This window comes from Rhamphochromis longiceps, linkage group LG11 (assembly GCF_057381845.1).
Source record: "Rhamphochromis longiceps isolate RC_006_pf linkage group LG11, R_longiceps_female_GT1.1, whole genome shotgun sequence".
Taxonomy (NCBI): domain Eukaryota; kingdom Metazoa; phylum Chordata; class Actinopteri; order Cichliformes; family Cichlidae; genus Rhamphochromis; species Rhamphochromis longiceps.
The window spans coordinates 18498755-18515684 of record NC_140567.1 but is presented as its reverse complement, the minus strand read 5'-3'; the positions used below and the strand labels follow the sequence as shown (position 1 = coordinate 18515684).

Below are 16930 nucleotides of genomic sequence, written 5' to 3'. Positions count from 1 at the left end.
AGGTGCTAAAAAATAAACCTTAGACGTTAGAACAGGCTTTTCCCCGCAGCACGCCGTGTAATAAATACTTACAAAGAAAACGGCGGCCGTTACAACTTATGTCTAAAAATGTATAGTTTAATGCATCGGTTAAAACACTCGACTCCAGCTACATGACGCCCAGCTGGAAACACTTCCTGCAAGACGAGCTGCCCGAGATTCACAGAATTTACAGAAAATGTTACATTTTTGTGATTTATATCATTATCGGGACGATAGATGTCTTATATCAGGATATGAGATTTTGGTCATATCGCACAGCCCTATTTCATGCTACTGGGAGCCTTCAAAGGTGAAACAGGAGCCTATACTGATCTTTGGTGATGTAAGATTTCTTTTTTTTGTCATCTGACCAACCTAAAGGCTTATTTACTGGTTTTGTTACTGTCTGACCATTCTTGTTTTTCCTCCAGTCTGACTTCAAAGCTGTGAGTACAGTTTTATATTAGGTGAAAAGAATCACGAGTACAACTACTAAGATAAGATTAACAAATTAAAATTTGTGTTAAAAAGCAAAAGACTATAGAACAAAGTAGAAACAATGTTTTGCTTACTGCACAGCCGCCTGAGTTAAAATGCTGACTGGAGCCACTGTGGCGTCCTGTAATTTGATTATAATGGACAGCTTCAAGCCATTTATAAAACACTATTTTCCACTGGCCAGGTTACAGTATAATTAAATACACAAACTCACTTAGTATTCAAGTCAATCAATCACGTACAGTCCAACCTGATGTAAATTACATTACCGAGTCCTCAAAGCAAAACATGGATGATGCCTGAATGAGTGACTCACAGACACACTGTTGCAACATTTTTCAAGGTCAGTCCAAGGAGAGTCAGTGTGCAGCATCAGGGTGGCAGCCTGTAAATCGTGATTGGATCAGCAGGCCTTTATGGGGGGTTAACACATCCCTGCATGCACTCTACTTCCCTCGCCATTCTCTTCCCCTGCATACTTAAGTAATCGAGTGCAAGCTCCTTTTATGTCGATCAAAAGTTCGGAGCTACCTACAGTCAGCCGACAATTTCTCCTTATAAAGGTCAAGATTCATCAGGGGGTCAATGTCAGCTGAGACATCTGGTTAAGTATATCATTGCCAGCAAGTCATTACAAGCTTAACTAACATGACGAGGCATGAATGAGGCATGCTTTATATATATACTTGAATGAGGATAGAGGTTCAGTCCTGTCATCACTGTACAAAAGTTTGTCAAGGGCAAACTGTGCATACAATGAGAGAGTGTGTGGTGTGGCAGGTAATAATAAAGGTGTTTACTTTCTTTATTGTTTGGAATTGTTTGTCATGAGTCACCGAGTGACAGTGCCACCCAGGCAAGCATCTTTCCACGATGTGTCACCGTAACGTGACGTCCCACACAGTATATTTGGCACACTTCCCGACCAAACCACAGCGCTGTATTCATTCTTTAACTTCTGGGAAATGTGTGGACAGATTTGGCAAATATCTCTCCAGGTTAGCCATTTTGCCTTTAACCAGTCCAACTCATACTGGGGTAATTTCATTGCAGCTCCCACTGAAAGCAATTAGAGGTCCGGTTGTGTCATGTTGTCTCTCCGAGATCTCTGTGTGCGCTACCGCCAGCACTGACACTTACTTCCTGTTCCCATCCCGGCAGTTTCTGAAAAAGAAAACCAAAAAAAAAAAAAACCTGGAAGGCAGCTTGAAATGATGACCTGACATGACTGACAACCAAGGGCGGACCTTGTGACAGTCAACACCTCCACAGCCCGGGATAATAATACTAAGTGACTCCTGGGATCAAGCTAAGGCTCTGCTGTTTTTAAGAGAATGTACTGCAAACAGATTCACATGATTCACATAAATAAATGTTTGTCATTAATATGTGAGCAAGTGTGAGAGCAGAAGCCTAATTTTATTGTTACCTTTCGAGTGTGTGTATCCCTACTGATGACATTTAGATGTGAAAAGTTACAAAGATGAGGCAGCCTTAAATAAATAATTTTTAAAAAAGCCAGAAACATGGTAGCAAAAGCCCTTTTCCACCTACACTAGTTCTACTAACTGCAGGCAGGAGTCATGCATGAAACTTTTTTTGCTTGGAGAAAAGACAAAAATAGACAAAGTACGAAACGTAAGACTTCTGTGCAAAGGTTGCTACAAAAAGGGTTGTACTTATTCTGAAGCTCTGAAATGATCATAATAGAAAACTGATGTGTATTCACTTTTTTTCCCTTTTTTTTAAAAACAGGATTCATTGATATGCAAAACTTTCCAACTGGCCATAGTCTGTACAACAACTGATGAATGCCAATATATTGTATGCGCAGTGCATGCAGCTATGCCCTGAGGCTGCACACACCATTTCCGACGAAAGCAATCATGGGAGGGATGCTGCGGATTAATAATACAGAATTGCATTATTTTGTTTTAAACCGGAAAAAAACAGGAAAAGGACGCTTCTGTTTGCGTTAAACAATTACAAATACACTAATAGTACATGGCCATTGTGCCTTCTGCCCATAAAACATATTTACTGACACTGCTTTTAAGCACCAATTGGACAATCAGTCAACTACCAATTGGCAAAGTGATGTACAGCTGACTTATATACACATTCTTTGGATGTGTGTTGGTTATCCCTCACTTGCCCTTCTGAACTAAATCAGGAAGCAGACTGGCTGTTTGTTAGAAGTAATGCAAGCTCTAGCCATGCATCTCTCTGATCTGTTCAGATATCCACACAGATGTGGTGTCCCAGATATTGATGATAAACCAATCAGCAATCAGTGGATCAAAGCTGCAAGCAGGAAACTGATAAGGCAATTTCCATATAAGTTAACTAGCTAGCTGGATTCATTAAACTTAGATACAGAAATATGGTGAATGACACACGGACAACAATAACTTTGATTAAGATTTTTTTGTCGTTGTTGTAAGCTACATGTTCCTAACAGCTACAGGTTTTGCTGCCGGTTCAGTTGGCCCAAAAAGGAAATGAGGTTTGAGTGCCATATCCATGTGTCTCCACCAAGAAAATATAATAAAAAGTCAAAGGAGGTGCAGCTCTTCTCTTTATGGAGCTCCATGAAGCATGTGTACCATGGCAGATTTTAAATAAGTAACCCAAATTCATAACTGTGGTGCGTCGCTTCATAAACGTTCCCATCCAGAATGAAAGACTCAGATTAACGGCGCTCCAGTTGCATTTTAATGAGCATATGTAAACACAAACAATCAAGCTGTGGAGATTTTGCACTCTCAGCTTATCTACAACAATGAAACAGAGAAGGGAGCACTGAGCAAAGACACCATCACAAGCACTCAGGATTTACAGCTCTGCCTCTGGTGCACACTCTTAACTCCATCAAAATCGAAGGTAATCGGCTATTTAAACATGACTGTGCGATTAGAGTTTAATAAAAGCATTTTACAGGCATGCCAACTTTTTAATTACAGCTGTTGGAAATGACTCAGTGAAAGAAAAAAAAAGGAGAAAACCATTATTAAAAACACACACGAGTAAAGCCACAAAAGCGTTCAGGGATCTCTGACAGGCACACAGGAGCCACTTTACATCTCGTTCAGCAGTTTAGCTGAGGAAAAATGCTTTGTTTCGTATTCAGCAAAAAAGTGAATGAGATTTTGTAGTGTTTGAATTTAAAGATGGCATCTTTTTTTTTTTACAGCTATTCCGAGCATATCCGTGTCATCTACTGTGCTGACACAGCTCCCAAAAGACGGAGGGCCGGTTTGGTTTAATCATCCTCTCAATGACAGCGTGATGATCAGACACAGTGTAAGGAGACACGTGGACGTGACAGCGCCCAACACATTATCCTACAGCTTTCTTACTTCTCAACAAAAAGTTCACACTGTAAATACATTCGTTCGTGCTGACACATTGTCCAAAAAAAAAAAAAAATCTTGGTAATTTACATTTCAAAGTGTGACAATGAAAATGTTGCAGTAATCAATATTTTACCAGGCCACTGGCAACTTTTCTTTTTCAGTGCAAGTCGAGACTTCAGAAGAAAACGATGACCTAATCTCTAATCACAGGGTTTGTTGCCACCAGTATTAATTCCCATATGGGACCAGTGAGTCTGTGTGTAGTATGCAAGTCAAAAAGTTCTCAGATGAAAACCTTTTTCAGAGCTGTTATAGCTGATCAATCCTGACCAGTTTATTGAACTAAACCAGCGATCCCCAACCTTTTTTGCGCCACGGACCGGTTTATGCCCGACAATATTTTCGCGGACCGGCCTTTAGGGTGTCGCGGATAAATACAACACAATCAAACCAGTAGCGGTACCAAAAAAAGAAGATTTGGTCATAACACACGGGAAAAGACCCAGGGAACCGAGCTAATGATAAAAACGCCAAAAAAAAATAACGATAAAAACCTTGAAAACCATAAATTTCACACACGAGCCTCAACTCTCGCGACCCGGTACCAAACGGCCCGGTGTTTGGGAACTGCTGAACTAAACCTGTATGAACCTCTCTGAACTGAAGCACTCTTGGATAATTTTATTAAACAGTTTTCCTTTTTTTCTTTTCAGATTATTTTTATTCAGTATCAGTTTATTTATTTTTACGTGATATATTGTTTTTTACTATGGATGGGATAAAAAAGACTCTTGTTATATACACTGCTTAAAAAAATTAAAGGAACACTTAGAGGGAAACTGTAAACAAATCAGAGCTTAATGGGATAAAAAAAAAAAGAATCCTGCTGGATATCTATACTGATATGGAGTGTGTAATGTGTTAGGAACAAAAGGACCCCACATCCTTTGACAGATATGAAATAGTCCTGTGTTTAAAACATCTCACTCATTAAATTCTTTGTCTTTTGTTCTAGAAAAAGGCTTTCCACATGGATATTTCGCCATACACTGATACACTTCCTGTTGAAGAAATACATTCATGGGGGCAGCCATTTCTCCACAAGACCTCCCTTGGTTATTGAGCTGCAAGCTCTGAAAACAAGCCTGCACATTATAACCTTATCGATTGAAAATGCACTATTAGAAATCCTGGGATTAATTATTCAAAGGGAATTAATTAGCACTTTCAGAGGGGAGACTGAATGAGCTGCTGTGAGTAATCAACCCAACACAAGAGAAACGTAAACCAACCCAGAGCTATGAAGCGTAACACACGGGATTGAAACATTAAGAGAAAGAACCAAAAACATTCTGCTTCATGACACCTAAACCATTTTACATAATAGCTTAGCAAGGTGACCACTTCTACCTCCCATTCAACATCAAGAAAAAGCCAGAGCGATAAATGATTTATGCAGACCGTACACTACCACACGCCACATTAAAAATACAAAATGTACACACAACCGAGGGCTACTGTAAACTGGGCTTTCTAAATTTCCCGCTGAAGCTGTTTACACTATTAGCATAGATTTGTTAAGTGGAAATACAAACTATATGAATATGAGCTCAGATACTGTATCCAAGATGAGAGACTGCAACAGAAAAAAAAGAATCTTTTTTTTTTGGTGATTTTTGACCTGAAATCAACCATTACCTTTCTTCGCGTCAAAGTCATATGTGGATCATAGCGGAACAGAAATGTCAGCCACTATCAGCACAAACCATTTTAAAATGCCGAGATTTCCCTGTGTGTGCGTGTGTCTGTGTGCGTGTGTGTGGTTTTTTATGACCAAATAAGAATTGATCAAAAGTGACATTGTGCCGACCTTTTGGTGCTGAACATCTTGGCAGAGTCTTCTTTCTCCTGCTCAGAGGCTTTGGGAGGTCAGGGTTTGATGCTGCCCTTTGAAACCTGCAGGAAGCACACAAACACACACATGAGTACAAAGCAAAAAGACAGAGGCAGGGGAGAGAAGGAGATAACGATGAGATTTTCAGCATCACAGTCGAGCCCCCCCCACCAAGTTGTCTGAAAGCCTTGGCCACGCTGACCTCAGCGGCCTCCATCAGCTGGCCTCCGACTGAGCGATTCAAATTGACTGGGCATGGCAGGAGGGAACAAGCAGAGCAGAACTGGGCCAACATGACAAAGACAATGCATGGAGTCAAATGGCAGCTTTAATAATTATTCGCCTTACCCCGCCACAACAAAACCCATTTAAAGCAGAACGGCATTAATTTGCACTGAAGCTCAACTGGAACAACAAGGAACAACTAAAGTATAATTAAAGGGGGGGGGGGGGGGGGGGGGGGGGGCTATAATTATCTATCTCTGTATATCTTTCTTGACATATATATATATATATATATATATATACAGTAAATGTGTGCGTGTGTGGTTATATAGACAAACATTTTACATGTGATTAAGTAAGAGATTTTGTAATTGCATCTCCAAACTGAGTTTCTCTGTGTCTCTCATATACCGTGCCATTACTACCCACCACACTGGTAATATCTGACAGGTTAGCCTCTGCTCTTTTATGTAAAGGTTATCAGAAACTGTGGAGGATGTAAATGAAGATAGGGTTCAATAATTAATGCCAAGGTCTATACAGGCCTCAGTTCTCACCCTCTGCAGTCTGTAATGAGACGAGTGGAGATGAGCAAAAAAAGGAGGGAGGAGCAGGGAAGCGATTAAAGGGGCCACCTCAGTCCTATCTGGCCTCTCTCGCCCCTCTATCACTCAGACATGCGGGCATGTGCGAACATGCACTTCGACTCATTTATAACAGCTGAAGGGTGTTTCCTCCCTCGTACACGTTGGCGAAGAGCAGCGGGGTGTTGAGCGAACAGGCAGAAAGGTTAACAAAGTAGTGTGACACTGGAAACATCTGATAATTCATTCAGGTGACATGGAGACAGTGGAAGTACCCGGGTCTGTGACTAATCTAAGGCTGCGCCGCGGCCAACTTTGTTCCTTCCAGGATTCGTAGACGCTCTGAGCATGGGCACAAAGCCACGAGTAAAAGTGATTCTTATTATCATGTCTGGCAGACCGAGCTTGCAACAACATTATTTGAGACAGCGTCCTGTTAATTGCTCTGACAGTGTAATATTTTCAAACGATGTAAACTTCTATAATGCAATTAAGAAAATGAAGGATTAGACTAGTGTCACTGTTAGAAGCCAAACAAAACAGACAGTAATTCAGATAAGGGTAAATTCTGTCACCGGGCTTCCACAGCATCAGAAAGTGGCTCAAGAGCTTCACATGAAAAAGGCTAAGGATCTGAAACCATCCCAAAGATTCCAAGTGGACATGTTAAAGCCTGCTGAACTCAGTTCAACCTGCTGCTGGAACCACAGTATAAACGGAGTTATCACTTATTGCATGTCCCAAACATGACAGCGTCACAGCTTCTGAAAGAAGCACTTGAGTGTCGTTTTTAATGGTTGTGCACATCCCACTTCTTGTAATATGGTGCACGCTGCAAGTTCTCCATGATGTGATACATAAAGGTATGAATTACAGTATAGACAGAGTTCACTGCTAAGTTGAAAAAGATAAGACATATTTGACAAAGCTTTGGAAAAATCTCCACGACTGCTTTGCTTCCTGTTTCATCTTGTTCTGATTTCTACTACACTATTAAACCTGTGATTTTTTTTTCTGAGCAGCAACAAGCAACAACCATTGTTTAGACCACTGGAGCAAGTGAAGGGCACGCCCAGTACAACAGCAAATGATGTTGAGTACATTATGTCAGGTAATGGCACCGTGTTGGCTATAATAGGGATACAGATGAAACCTACACACTGCCTAAAGCACATAAACAAATTTGGGTTAGGCTGAGGTCTATGTAAGATGGCAACTTGCCACAGCTGAAGCTACCCAGTGAAAGCAGAGTTACAAGAGGAGCTTTTCCTTGTCTGCCTTAACTGCCTTATGACTTTTAGTGACACCCCACTTTTCATGTATAGGGTTTAATGTGATGTCGGCCCAGCCTTTACAGCTATAACAGCCTTGAATGCAACTGCTAAGCCGTGAAAACGTATTCCAAGAAGCTCTTTACGCCGTTGTTCCCAGTCACTTTCACTTTGTTATAATACCACTAACAGCTGGCAGTGGAATATTTAGTAGTGAGGAAATTTCACAACTGGACTTGTTGCACAGGTGGCATCCTATCACAGTATCACGCTGGAAGTCACTGAGCTCCTGAGAACAACGCATTCTTTCACATGTTTGTAGAAACAGTCTGCATGCCTAGGTCGTTGATTTTAAATACCTGTGACCGTGGAAGTGATTGGAAAACCTGGATTCAAGGATTTGTATGGGTAAGTGAAGACGTTTGGCAGTATAGTGTATGTTAATGGGAAATATGCCAGTGTGAAAAAAGCTGAAATCATCCTTTGACAACCTTTGACAACCTACTTGAAAGCTAGCACATTTAACTTTGTTACTCATTCTGCGCAGTGTCGCTGCAATAGGAGAAAACGAGTTTGCAATTAGAGCCAAATATTAGAATTACACGCTCACTTGTAAACGTGAACACATTTCGTCCTGCCCACGCCCTTCTGAATAAGCCACCAAAAAGAAAAGAAAATCTGCTGAGGAAAACAGCACGGCTAATGTCAGTTTGGAGGCAAACTAGCCAATTAGTCTGTCAGCTGCAGCTCACTGAACAGCATATAAACACACCAGAAAATGTCACTTCAGCCTGTTTAGATGCTGGTGTGGTCCTTACTCTTCAATCCCATCGTCTACCAATGACTCGCAGAACAACTTCGTTTACTTTGTCTTCTGTTCCCCTGCTGGGACTCAGCCTGCTTGCTGCTGCCAATCAAACGGAGGCAGACACACCTACCCAGCTGTGGAGACACAAAGAGAAAGTTTCTAATAAAAAGCCAGCGTCTTTTTTTCCCCCTTCCTTTCTTTCATATAGTTTCTTCTAAACAACCCGACTTTGGACTGCATGCTTTTAAACTGACAAAATGTCAGTCTCACATTGGTACGAGTAAAAAGGTTGAGATAGCTCAAGCCAAAACTGTGTGGTGACTGATGCTACGACAATGCATCAGTGTTTTTTCTACCAGCTGTACTTCCAAAACATTTCATACCATAAACGCAGCAGGTGGACACTAATAAAAACCTTACCACAAAGGGTTGCAGGTACATGCACAGTGAAAGGCAATTATTTTAAAATATTTCATTTCATTAAAGCGAACTGTTTATCTAATTTGAGAGAAAAAATTCAGAGCCCAGGGAATACAGGCAGATAATTTCAAAGAGTCCCGCAATTGCCTTCCCCATTGCTGTTAAAATGTGACTCATCCTCGCATTCGTCACAGTGTCGCAGGGCCTTAAAATGATTACAGAGCACCTCACCAAACCCTGCGCTGCCCTCAGAAAAATAACAAACCGCTGAGCTTTCGAGGGTCGACAGTAAAATGACAAAAACTGAAAATGTTAGATTTTTTTCTAAGTGTGAGGCCAGCTTCAAAGCCACACTAATAAGTGTCCTTTTATTTAAAGCAACATATTATATAACAAGAAAAGAAACAGGATGCCAGTATGAAATTCAGATAAGGATGAATTAAAATGGACCCAGCATTTCTTTTTTGTGAGCTGTGAACATATTGAATATCTAAATGAAGCTCTTTTTTTGTATTTACATTTTCTAAAGCCTGTATGTTGATGCTGATGATGCAGACCCTGTTGTTGTCACAAGCTAAGGCCGGCACAAACTGGTGGCTGGCAACAATTGTTCTTCACCAGGGGAGCTAACAATTATGTCCCAGCAGTAAGAGTACCAAATGTGCACTAGGAGAAGGAGTTCTTTTTACTGAACCATGCAAAGACTTACTGTTATCATTAACAGATTTGATTTTGTATCAGTCAACAGCATCAAATTTCAAATCAGTTTCAGTACAGCTTTAAAGATAACTGTAATAAATTAATTTAATATGTGGTGTTGATTTATTAAGAAATGCAGATAAACATTACTTAGTCTTGGGGTATGTAAATAAGGAAATCACCAGTCATTGAAATGAGACGTAAGTTTAAAATAGTTTATTAGGCAAACTAATAATAATAGAAATTATAATTTTCTTTTGTAAAGACCTGTGAAATATTAAGTACAGACACACCCATAAACAGTACATAAATGATGGAGGTAGCCACTTTGACGTCATTCAATTCAATTCCAATTTTTATAGTGTCAGATCACAATAACAATCACTTCAAGGCACGCGATATTGTAAGGTATCGGCCCTACAATAACACAGAGAAAACCCCAATAATCAGAGGAACCCCTGTTAGCAAACACTTGGCAATAGTGGGAAGGAAAAACTCCCTTTAACAGGAAGAAAAGTCAGTTTAGGCATGAGAGAAGAAAACTGATAAGTAACATGATACATAATACCAATGTGAAGCCATAAGCCACAACATTGAATGAGACAGCAAAACAGTTGACGCTGTCTTTTCTAATAGGCCAATATGAGTCAACAAGGAAGACTGTGATGTTCAGCTAACACACTGTAAGTGATGATCATGGCGTAGACCTTTTACTCACGTTAGCTAATTATAATATTTAGTCTATCGTTATCCAAGACGAACATATATGCTCTTAGGTTAGCTTTTCTTCAAGTTGATAATGCCACCATAAGAACCTGTAGCCACATTAAGCTAAATTCACTAAAGATTATTAGTGTGGATATTTTCTGCCACCAGTGCATGAACAGACACCACAACAATGCAAGAATGGAGCCATGTGGCTTCTCCTGGCATGAGTGGACCTCATCTCCTTCTATCTCTATGGCCAGAACCGTGTTTGAAAATGTTTTCCTGCCGAGCTTCATTAAGTCAGCCTTGTGTTTCAGCTTAATTGTCTGGCCATGCAGAGCATCCTGACAAACACTATCAGCATCCAAGCATGTAATGGATTGAGGCGAATCCCTCGGACTGACAGCAGGAGAGCGGGTATCCCTACTGCTCAGACCTGCACTTCTGCTGAAAGCCGCCGACCGTAAACCATCAATGACACGGTGGCGATGTGTTCGACATAACACAGGAAGCTTTAAGCTTGGGGGCTGACACAGCCGCTTTACAAAAAACAAAGATGAGCTAAGCACGTTTTTCAGCACATTGTTTAGACAGCCATCATGCCAAATGGTTCCCAGCAAGGCCACAGCCTCACTGTATAAATCCATTCTATTGTTAATGCAAACTCTCCGTGACACTCGCTCTGCGAATGACTGATGAGATGAAAAGATAAAGACACGAGCCAACATGGTTCCTGGATAAAATCCAGAGTGCGAGCAAGAGTAGTAGAAGATCGATCAGGGTGCAGGATTAGCTGGGCCAGCATGCAGCTAAATCAGTAACAGCTACAAAGATGCACAGAGGAAAGAAAACAACTCAAGCACTTGCCACATAAATACAGCAGGTATTTTAAGCACTGCACATCCCTGTTCTTTTTCTAGTACCTCAGAAACAAACACTTCTGCTCCATTCATATCGGAGATAATGTGCTCATTTTGTTTTTGGTCCTTTTTCAACTCCTGATTTGGACATTTGACTTAAACACAAGGCATAAGTGTATGAACAGCATGTCTAATGTAAGCTTAATGATATGGTGAGTTAAAATCCAATTTAGGCCAACCAAAATTAAAATCTAAGTACAGTAGCTGCAGTGGCATTTCAATCAAGGCCCGATTTGGTGCAGTGATATGACTCATCTTCCCTTCTGCTCCCCTCTCTGGTCCCTCTGGCTGTCCCATTGTCTACATCTCTCCATTGTTTAAATCTCTCTCACCCTCTGGTCCCTCATTTCTCCTTTTTTCCCCAGTTCATTTTCTTGGCTGTCTGGCAGCGCACGCAGAGCCTGATTGCAGTACGTTTCCTGAACTAATAGGGGTCACATTAGCCTGGCAGGAAACACAATCCTATTATGGAAATGCTCAGTCAATTACTGGGCAAGGAATAAACACCCTCTCTGTCATTTCTGACTATCATATTTGTGTTGGGCTAATGGTAGCAATGCACGGCTGTTATCTTCTCGATGGCGTCTTATCTGCATCTCCCGGAGGAACACAGGCATACGTTTGAGGACTGCGTCATTGCTGGAGCTACGCCGGATCTGCCTGCATGAGAGCTTTTCCCCTTCAAACCAAACATCTCCACGAGAATTTTTCCAGCCACTCGCCAGCCGTGAGGGATAATGGAGTCATTATGTTTCATGTTCATGTAATAGAGCTCCATTATTGATGCTAAAAGTGACAACTGATTGTATCTGATTCTGAGTGCCTTTCACTTAATTAATCATATTGATTTACACCAAAAAGATGAAAATATTATAGAGAAATAATTATTAAGCTAATAGCTTTGACATGTTTAAAAGCTCCCTGCAGCTAATACGTTTGAGCTCTTTAGTTTAATTTAACTTATTCTACCCTATAATACAGCACTGGGAGTCTCATTGTAGCCTGAATTATAACGGATAAGTATTTCAATGCTCTGTAAGCTAAACTATGCTTATGAAAATCCAGCTACAGGGAAATATAGCAGGTTATAAATGTTTCCTAAATTACTGCTTCTCTCACACACAAGTTCACACTGGGCAAGCTCTTTTTTTTTCTTCGTTAGACTTTTGTCTGCCATGAGATGTCACAAAAACTGCATGGAGGAGCAAACTAACGTTTTATTACAGTAAGATAGTTCTGAATTGCCACTGGGCTCAAAAGCAAAATATATGCTTATTTGGTAAGTACATGTATGCTATGCCAGAAGAAGAAGACTCAGAGAAGGAATAAATTGATAATTTTGGAAATTTGTTTCATAGCCAAAGGACAGCAGATTAGATTCATACCAGTATCAGAACTGTGTTACGCATGAAGCGAGATTTCAGAGGCGGAGCACAGTAAAAGTTGTTCATTTAAAATAGCAGATATTGCCAATATTGAGATTTTTGAGTGAGTAATATTGAGTAAAAACCCCAAATACTGATATATTGATCATATTTTCTTTTCTATATACACACTTGAGCTGCACAAGTAATCAAATTTTAATCTTGATTAAGATTTTGACTTGACTCGAGCAATACCGAAAGTGTGTGCTCCACCAATAGAACTCAAAGCAAAAGCAAATCAAGCTCTCCCTAAATCACCCCCTGATCATACACCAATCACAAGTGTTCCCTGCACCACATAGCTTGAAGTTTCCCGGACCAGTAACACCACGATAAAGACAGATGTACAGCAAGATTCAAATGTCTGGCACAGCTAGGGCTGGGCGATATGACCCAAAATTCATATCTCGATATTTTTTAGCTGGATGGCGATATAAGATATATATCTCGATTTTTTTTTTTAAGCCATAAAGTAAGAACAAAAAGAGTTCTTAGTCAAAGCTGTGTCCCAGATGTCACACAGGCACTTTTATTAACATACAGCACAGATGTACATGAAAAATTACTCAAAATTAAATTATGAGCATTCATTAAATAATAATGCTCCATAAATAAAAGAAAACAAGGTTGTTTTTGTGCTAAACAAAGAGCTCACAATTGTGCAGTCAAAATGTAAACTAAAAGACGCTGAGCGTAATAACAAAGACAGACAGATTTCACAGCTGCTCTGTTCCCAAGTTTTACTGTGTGACTGACAGCCTGGAGTTTGAAATCCACTTCATAACCACGTCTCTTACAGGTGCCATTTATGGTCCTTATACACACACAATACGGTAATATTACGTTGATGCACAGTACGTATCACTCCGCGAAGCTCCTCGGTAGCCGTAATGCGCCGACAATCTATCAAGCGGTGCAGCTCCGTAGCTTACCAAAGTCGTACTCAAACATTTTTGACAGATTGCTGAGCGCCGTGTACCACATAAAATCGGTTCGCGGCCATCAAGCACAACCAGAATTCATACATAAGGCGCGCTATCAACTTTTGAGAGAATGAAAGGATTTTAGGGTTAGCGCGGTTAGCTCGTTAGCATGTTTAGCTCGTTAGCACGTTGACGCCGTCCAGCCCCACGCATGGGGCGATGCGCAGTAACTCGTTAACGGAGATTTGCCGTGTCCATCTCGTCGCTGCCTGCACTTGAAGCGATGGGGTAGGAGGGGGAGTTGTCTTCAGTGAAGGCGAGGCGGAGTAACGTTGCGTAGAGACAAAAGTGGACGAAAGAGAGGCAAACTTGCGGCTCCACAACTATAATTATAACGTAACATAGACTATATCGATATAAAGGATATTGTCACATCTTATATCTCGTATAAAAATATATCGATATGTTTTAAAAACTCGATATATCGCCCAGCTCTAGGCACAGCTCTCCTTCTGCATGTCCCCCTTCGCTACATCCGCGAACCTCGTCTTTGGTCTTCCTCTTTTCCTCCTGCCTCAGCTCCATCCTCAACATCTTTTGTCCAGTATATCTACCATTCCTCCTCCAGCACATATCCAAATCATGTCACTCTAACTTCATCTCCAAAACACTCAACCTGAGCAGTCCCTCTGAAGGTACTCATTTCTTTTTTTTTTAATATATTTTTATTGATTTTATAATTGAGTAGCATACAACAATCACCTTCAAAAAGAACACAATAGAAGGTGAACGGCAAGTCAACAAGGTGGTGATACATCATACATAAATGTCAAGACAGAGTATACTTCAATTAAGGTTGTCCATCAGGCTAACGACCGGTTGCCAAATCTTATCAAACACACTCTCTCGGTTAGACAGGGTAAACCTGATTTTTTCCAGATGGAGTACATTTCCAAATGCTCTCAACCACATTTCGAAGGTAGGGGGTTTATCAGACTTCCAGCAGAAAAGTATCAGCTTTCTAGCCACAAGTGTGGTCATTGACACAACCTGCATCTCCGTCTTGTCCCTTGCCCATCCCAGTTCACACACCCCGAACAACGCTGCAAAGGGGGTACATGGGACCACCCTGCCAATGGCTTTGGACAAAAAATCAAACAGATGATTCCAAAAAGGCCGCAGCCTTTGGCATTGAAAGAAAAGGTGAGATAAAGTTCCTCGACCACTTGAACACTTAACACAGAGGGCTGAGACGTTCTTATATATCTTTTCCAGTTTAGTGGGAGAGAAGTGCAACCTATGCACAACCTTAAATTGGATCAAACAGTGTCTAGCATTTACAGAACTACAATATACATTCTTAATGCACTCTTGCCAAAGATCATCAGGAACATCCACCCCCAGTTCTTCCTGCCACTGCTCCCTAAAAGTATCAGAGGAAGGACTGCACATATCCAGTAAGGCCCTCTAAAAGCGGGACACAGCACCTCTAGTATAGGGCTCAACCGACATGAAGCTGTCAAGCACTGGGCTTCGAGGAATCAGACCGTATCGTGGAACAGATGCTTTGATGAAATGTCTTAACTGTAAAAATCTGAAAAAATGTGAATTAGGAAGATTAAATTTCACCCTCAGTTGTTGAAAAGATGGAAAATATCCATTAATGTAAATATCTTTGAGAGAACAAATCCCTCTTCCCTGCCATGACACAAACGTGCTGTCCTCCAGCCCAGGCCTGAAGGCATGGTTGTTACATAGCGGAGCATCCAAATACATTTTAGGAGCCTTTACTGTGTCCAATAGTTGGTTCCAAACCTTAATTGAATTTTGAACCACAGGATTTCTGCCATATAGTGTATTCTTCACTTTTATCGGGCTATTAAGCAGGGCCGGGAGACAAGTACTCATTTCTAATCTTGGTCATTCTGGTCACTCCCAATGAAAGTCTTCACATCTTCAGATCTACACCTCCAGCTTGGCCTCCCGTCTTCTTGTCAGTGCTACTGTCTCCAAACCATACATTACAGCAGGTCTCACTACCATCTTGTAAACCTTCCCTTTCACTCTTGGCACTCTTCTTCGGCCACTCCAACATCTTCCATTCACCTCTTGTGCACCATCCATTACTTTTGACAGTTGATCCCTGGTATTTTTAACTCATTTTACCTTCACTACCTTTGCTCCTTGCATAGTCACCTTCCCATCCATCTCCTCTCACTCACAAAAAATTTATTTAGTCTTGCTTCTACTTACTTTCACTCCTCTTCTCTCCAGGGCATACCTTGACCTCTCCAAGCTCTCTTCCACCTGCTATCTACTCTCACTACAGATCATAAATTCCACTGCCCTTCCTCCTATATATCTCCATACCTCCATAAGTATGTCATCTGAACTAACCTCCTTTCAACCCTCTTCACAGTGCCCTCACTTCCTCCGTATTAATCCTCTGCACTGCCTGATTCAATAACTGTCCTTCATCCGTCCTCACATCATCATGCACTATTTAGAAATACTTGAGGTTTGATGATGAAGTTAACCAAGAACAAATCATATCCAAAGCAACACAACTAACTTATACAACCACCTGGAAACATCACATTGCAGCACCATTCAAGCATGAAGGCCAAGAAGAATAATGGCTGCTACATCAATCATCGAACATCAGCTCAATGCGTCCACATATCCATCCAGCCCAATGATCACAATTAGAGTAGCATTCCTTTCGCCCAAAGATGTCAAAAGATGTGAGATAAAAAGGGAAATAGTCAACTTACTGAGCAAAATACATGATATAAAATAATTTTTCCAAAGTGGAAAAACCTGCAGCGTATACAAAATATCACAGAGAAAACAGACAGGAATCTCACATCTCTCACATGCATCGCTGAAGTACAATAAATGGATCGAAAGGATGTGAAAGCAGTGTTATATTTACATTACATTTATGTCACTTAAATCAATGAATAATCACGACAATAATCGAGAGAATCATTTTGGCCTCATGTGGGGCTAATACACACGTGCCCACATATATAGAGAGATAACGTATATTGTTGAGTGATATCAAGAAGCTGATGGGGTTATGGTTCATTTACTTCCAGTAAATTTCACAAACTACTTTGCAATTTACTGTGAAAACACTGCTTGACCTCGTACTAGTTTGCTCAGTTGAATCATAG

The 16930-nt window shown here is 40.8% G+C and overlaps 1 protein-coding gene across 1 annotated transcript in view; it reads right to left on the bottom strand.

Moving 5' to 3' along the window:
* The window catches only part of oxr1a (oxidation resistance 1a), a 180444-nt gene that overhangs the window by 153809 nt on the left and 9705 nt on the right, over window positions 1-16930 (bottom strand). The window contains exon 2 of the mRNA XM_085422592.1: window positions 5746-5831. Within this exon, the coding sequence (XP_085278718.1) occupies window positions 5746-5762 (17 nt within the window). The 5' untranslated portion in view covers window positions 5763-5831. The remainder of the gene's footprint in view (window positions 1-5745; window positions 5832-16930) is intronic.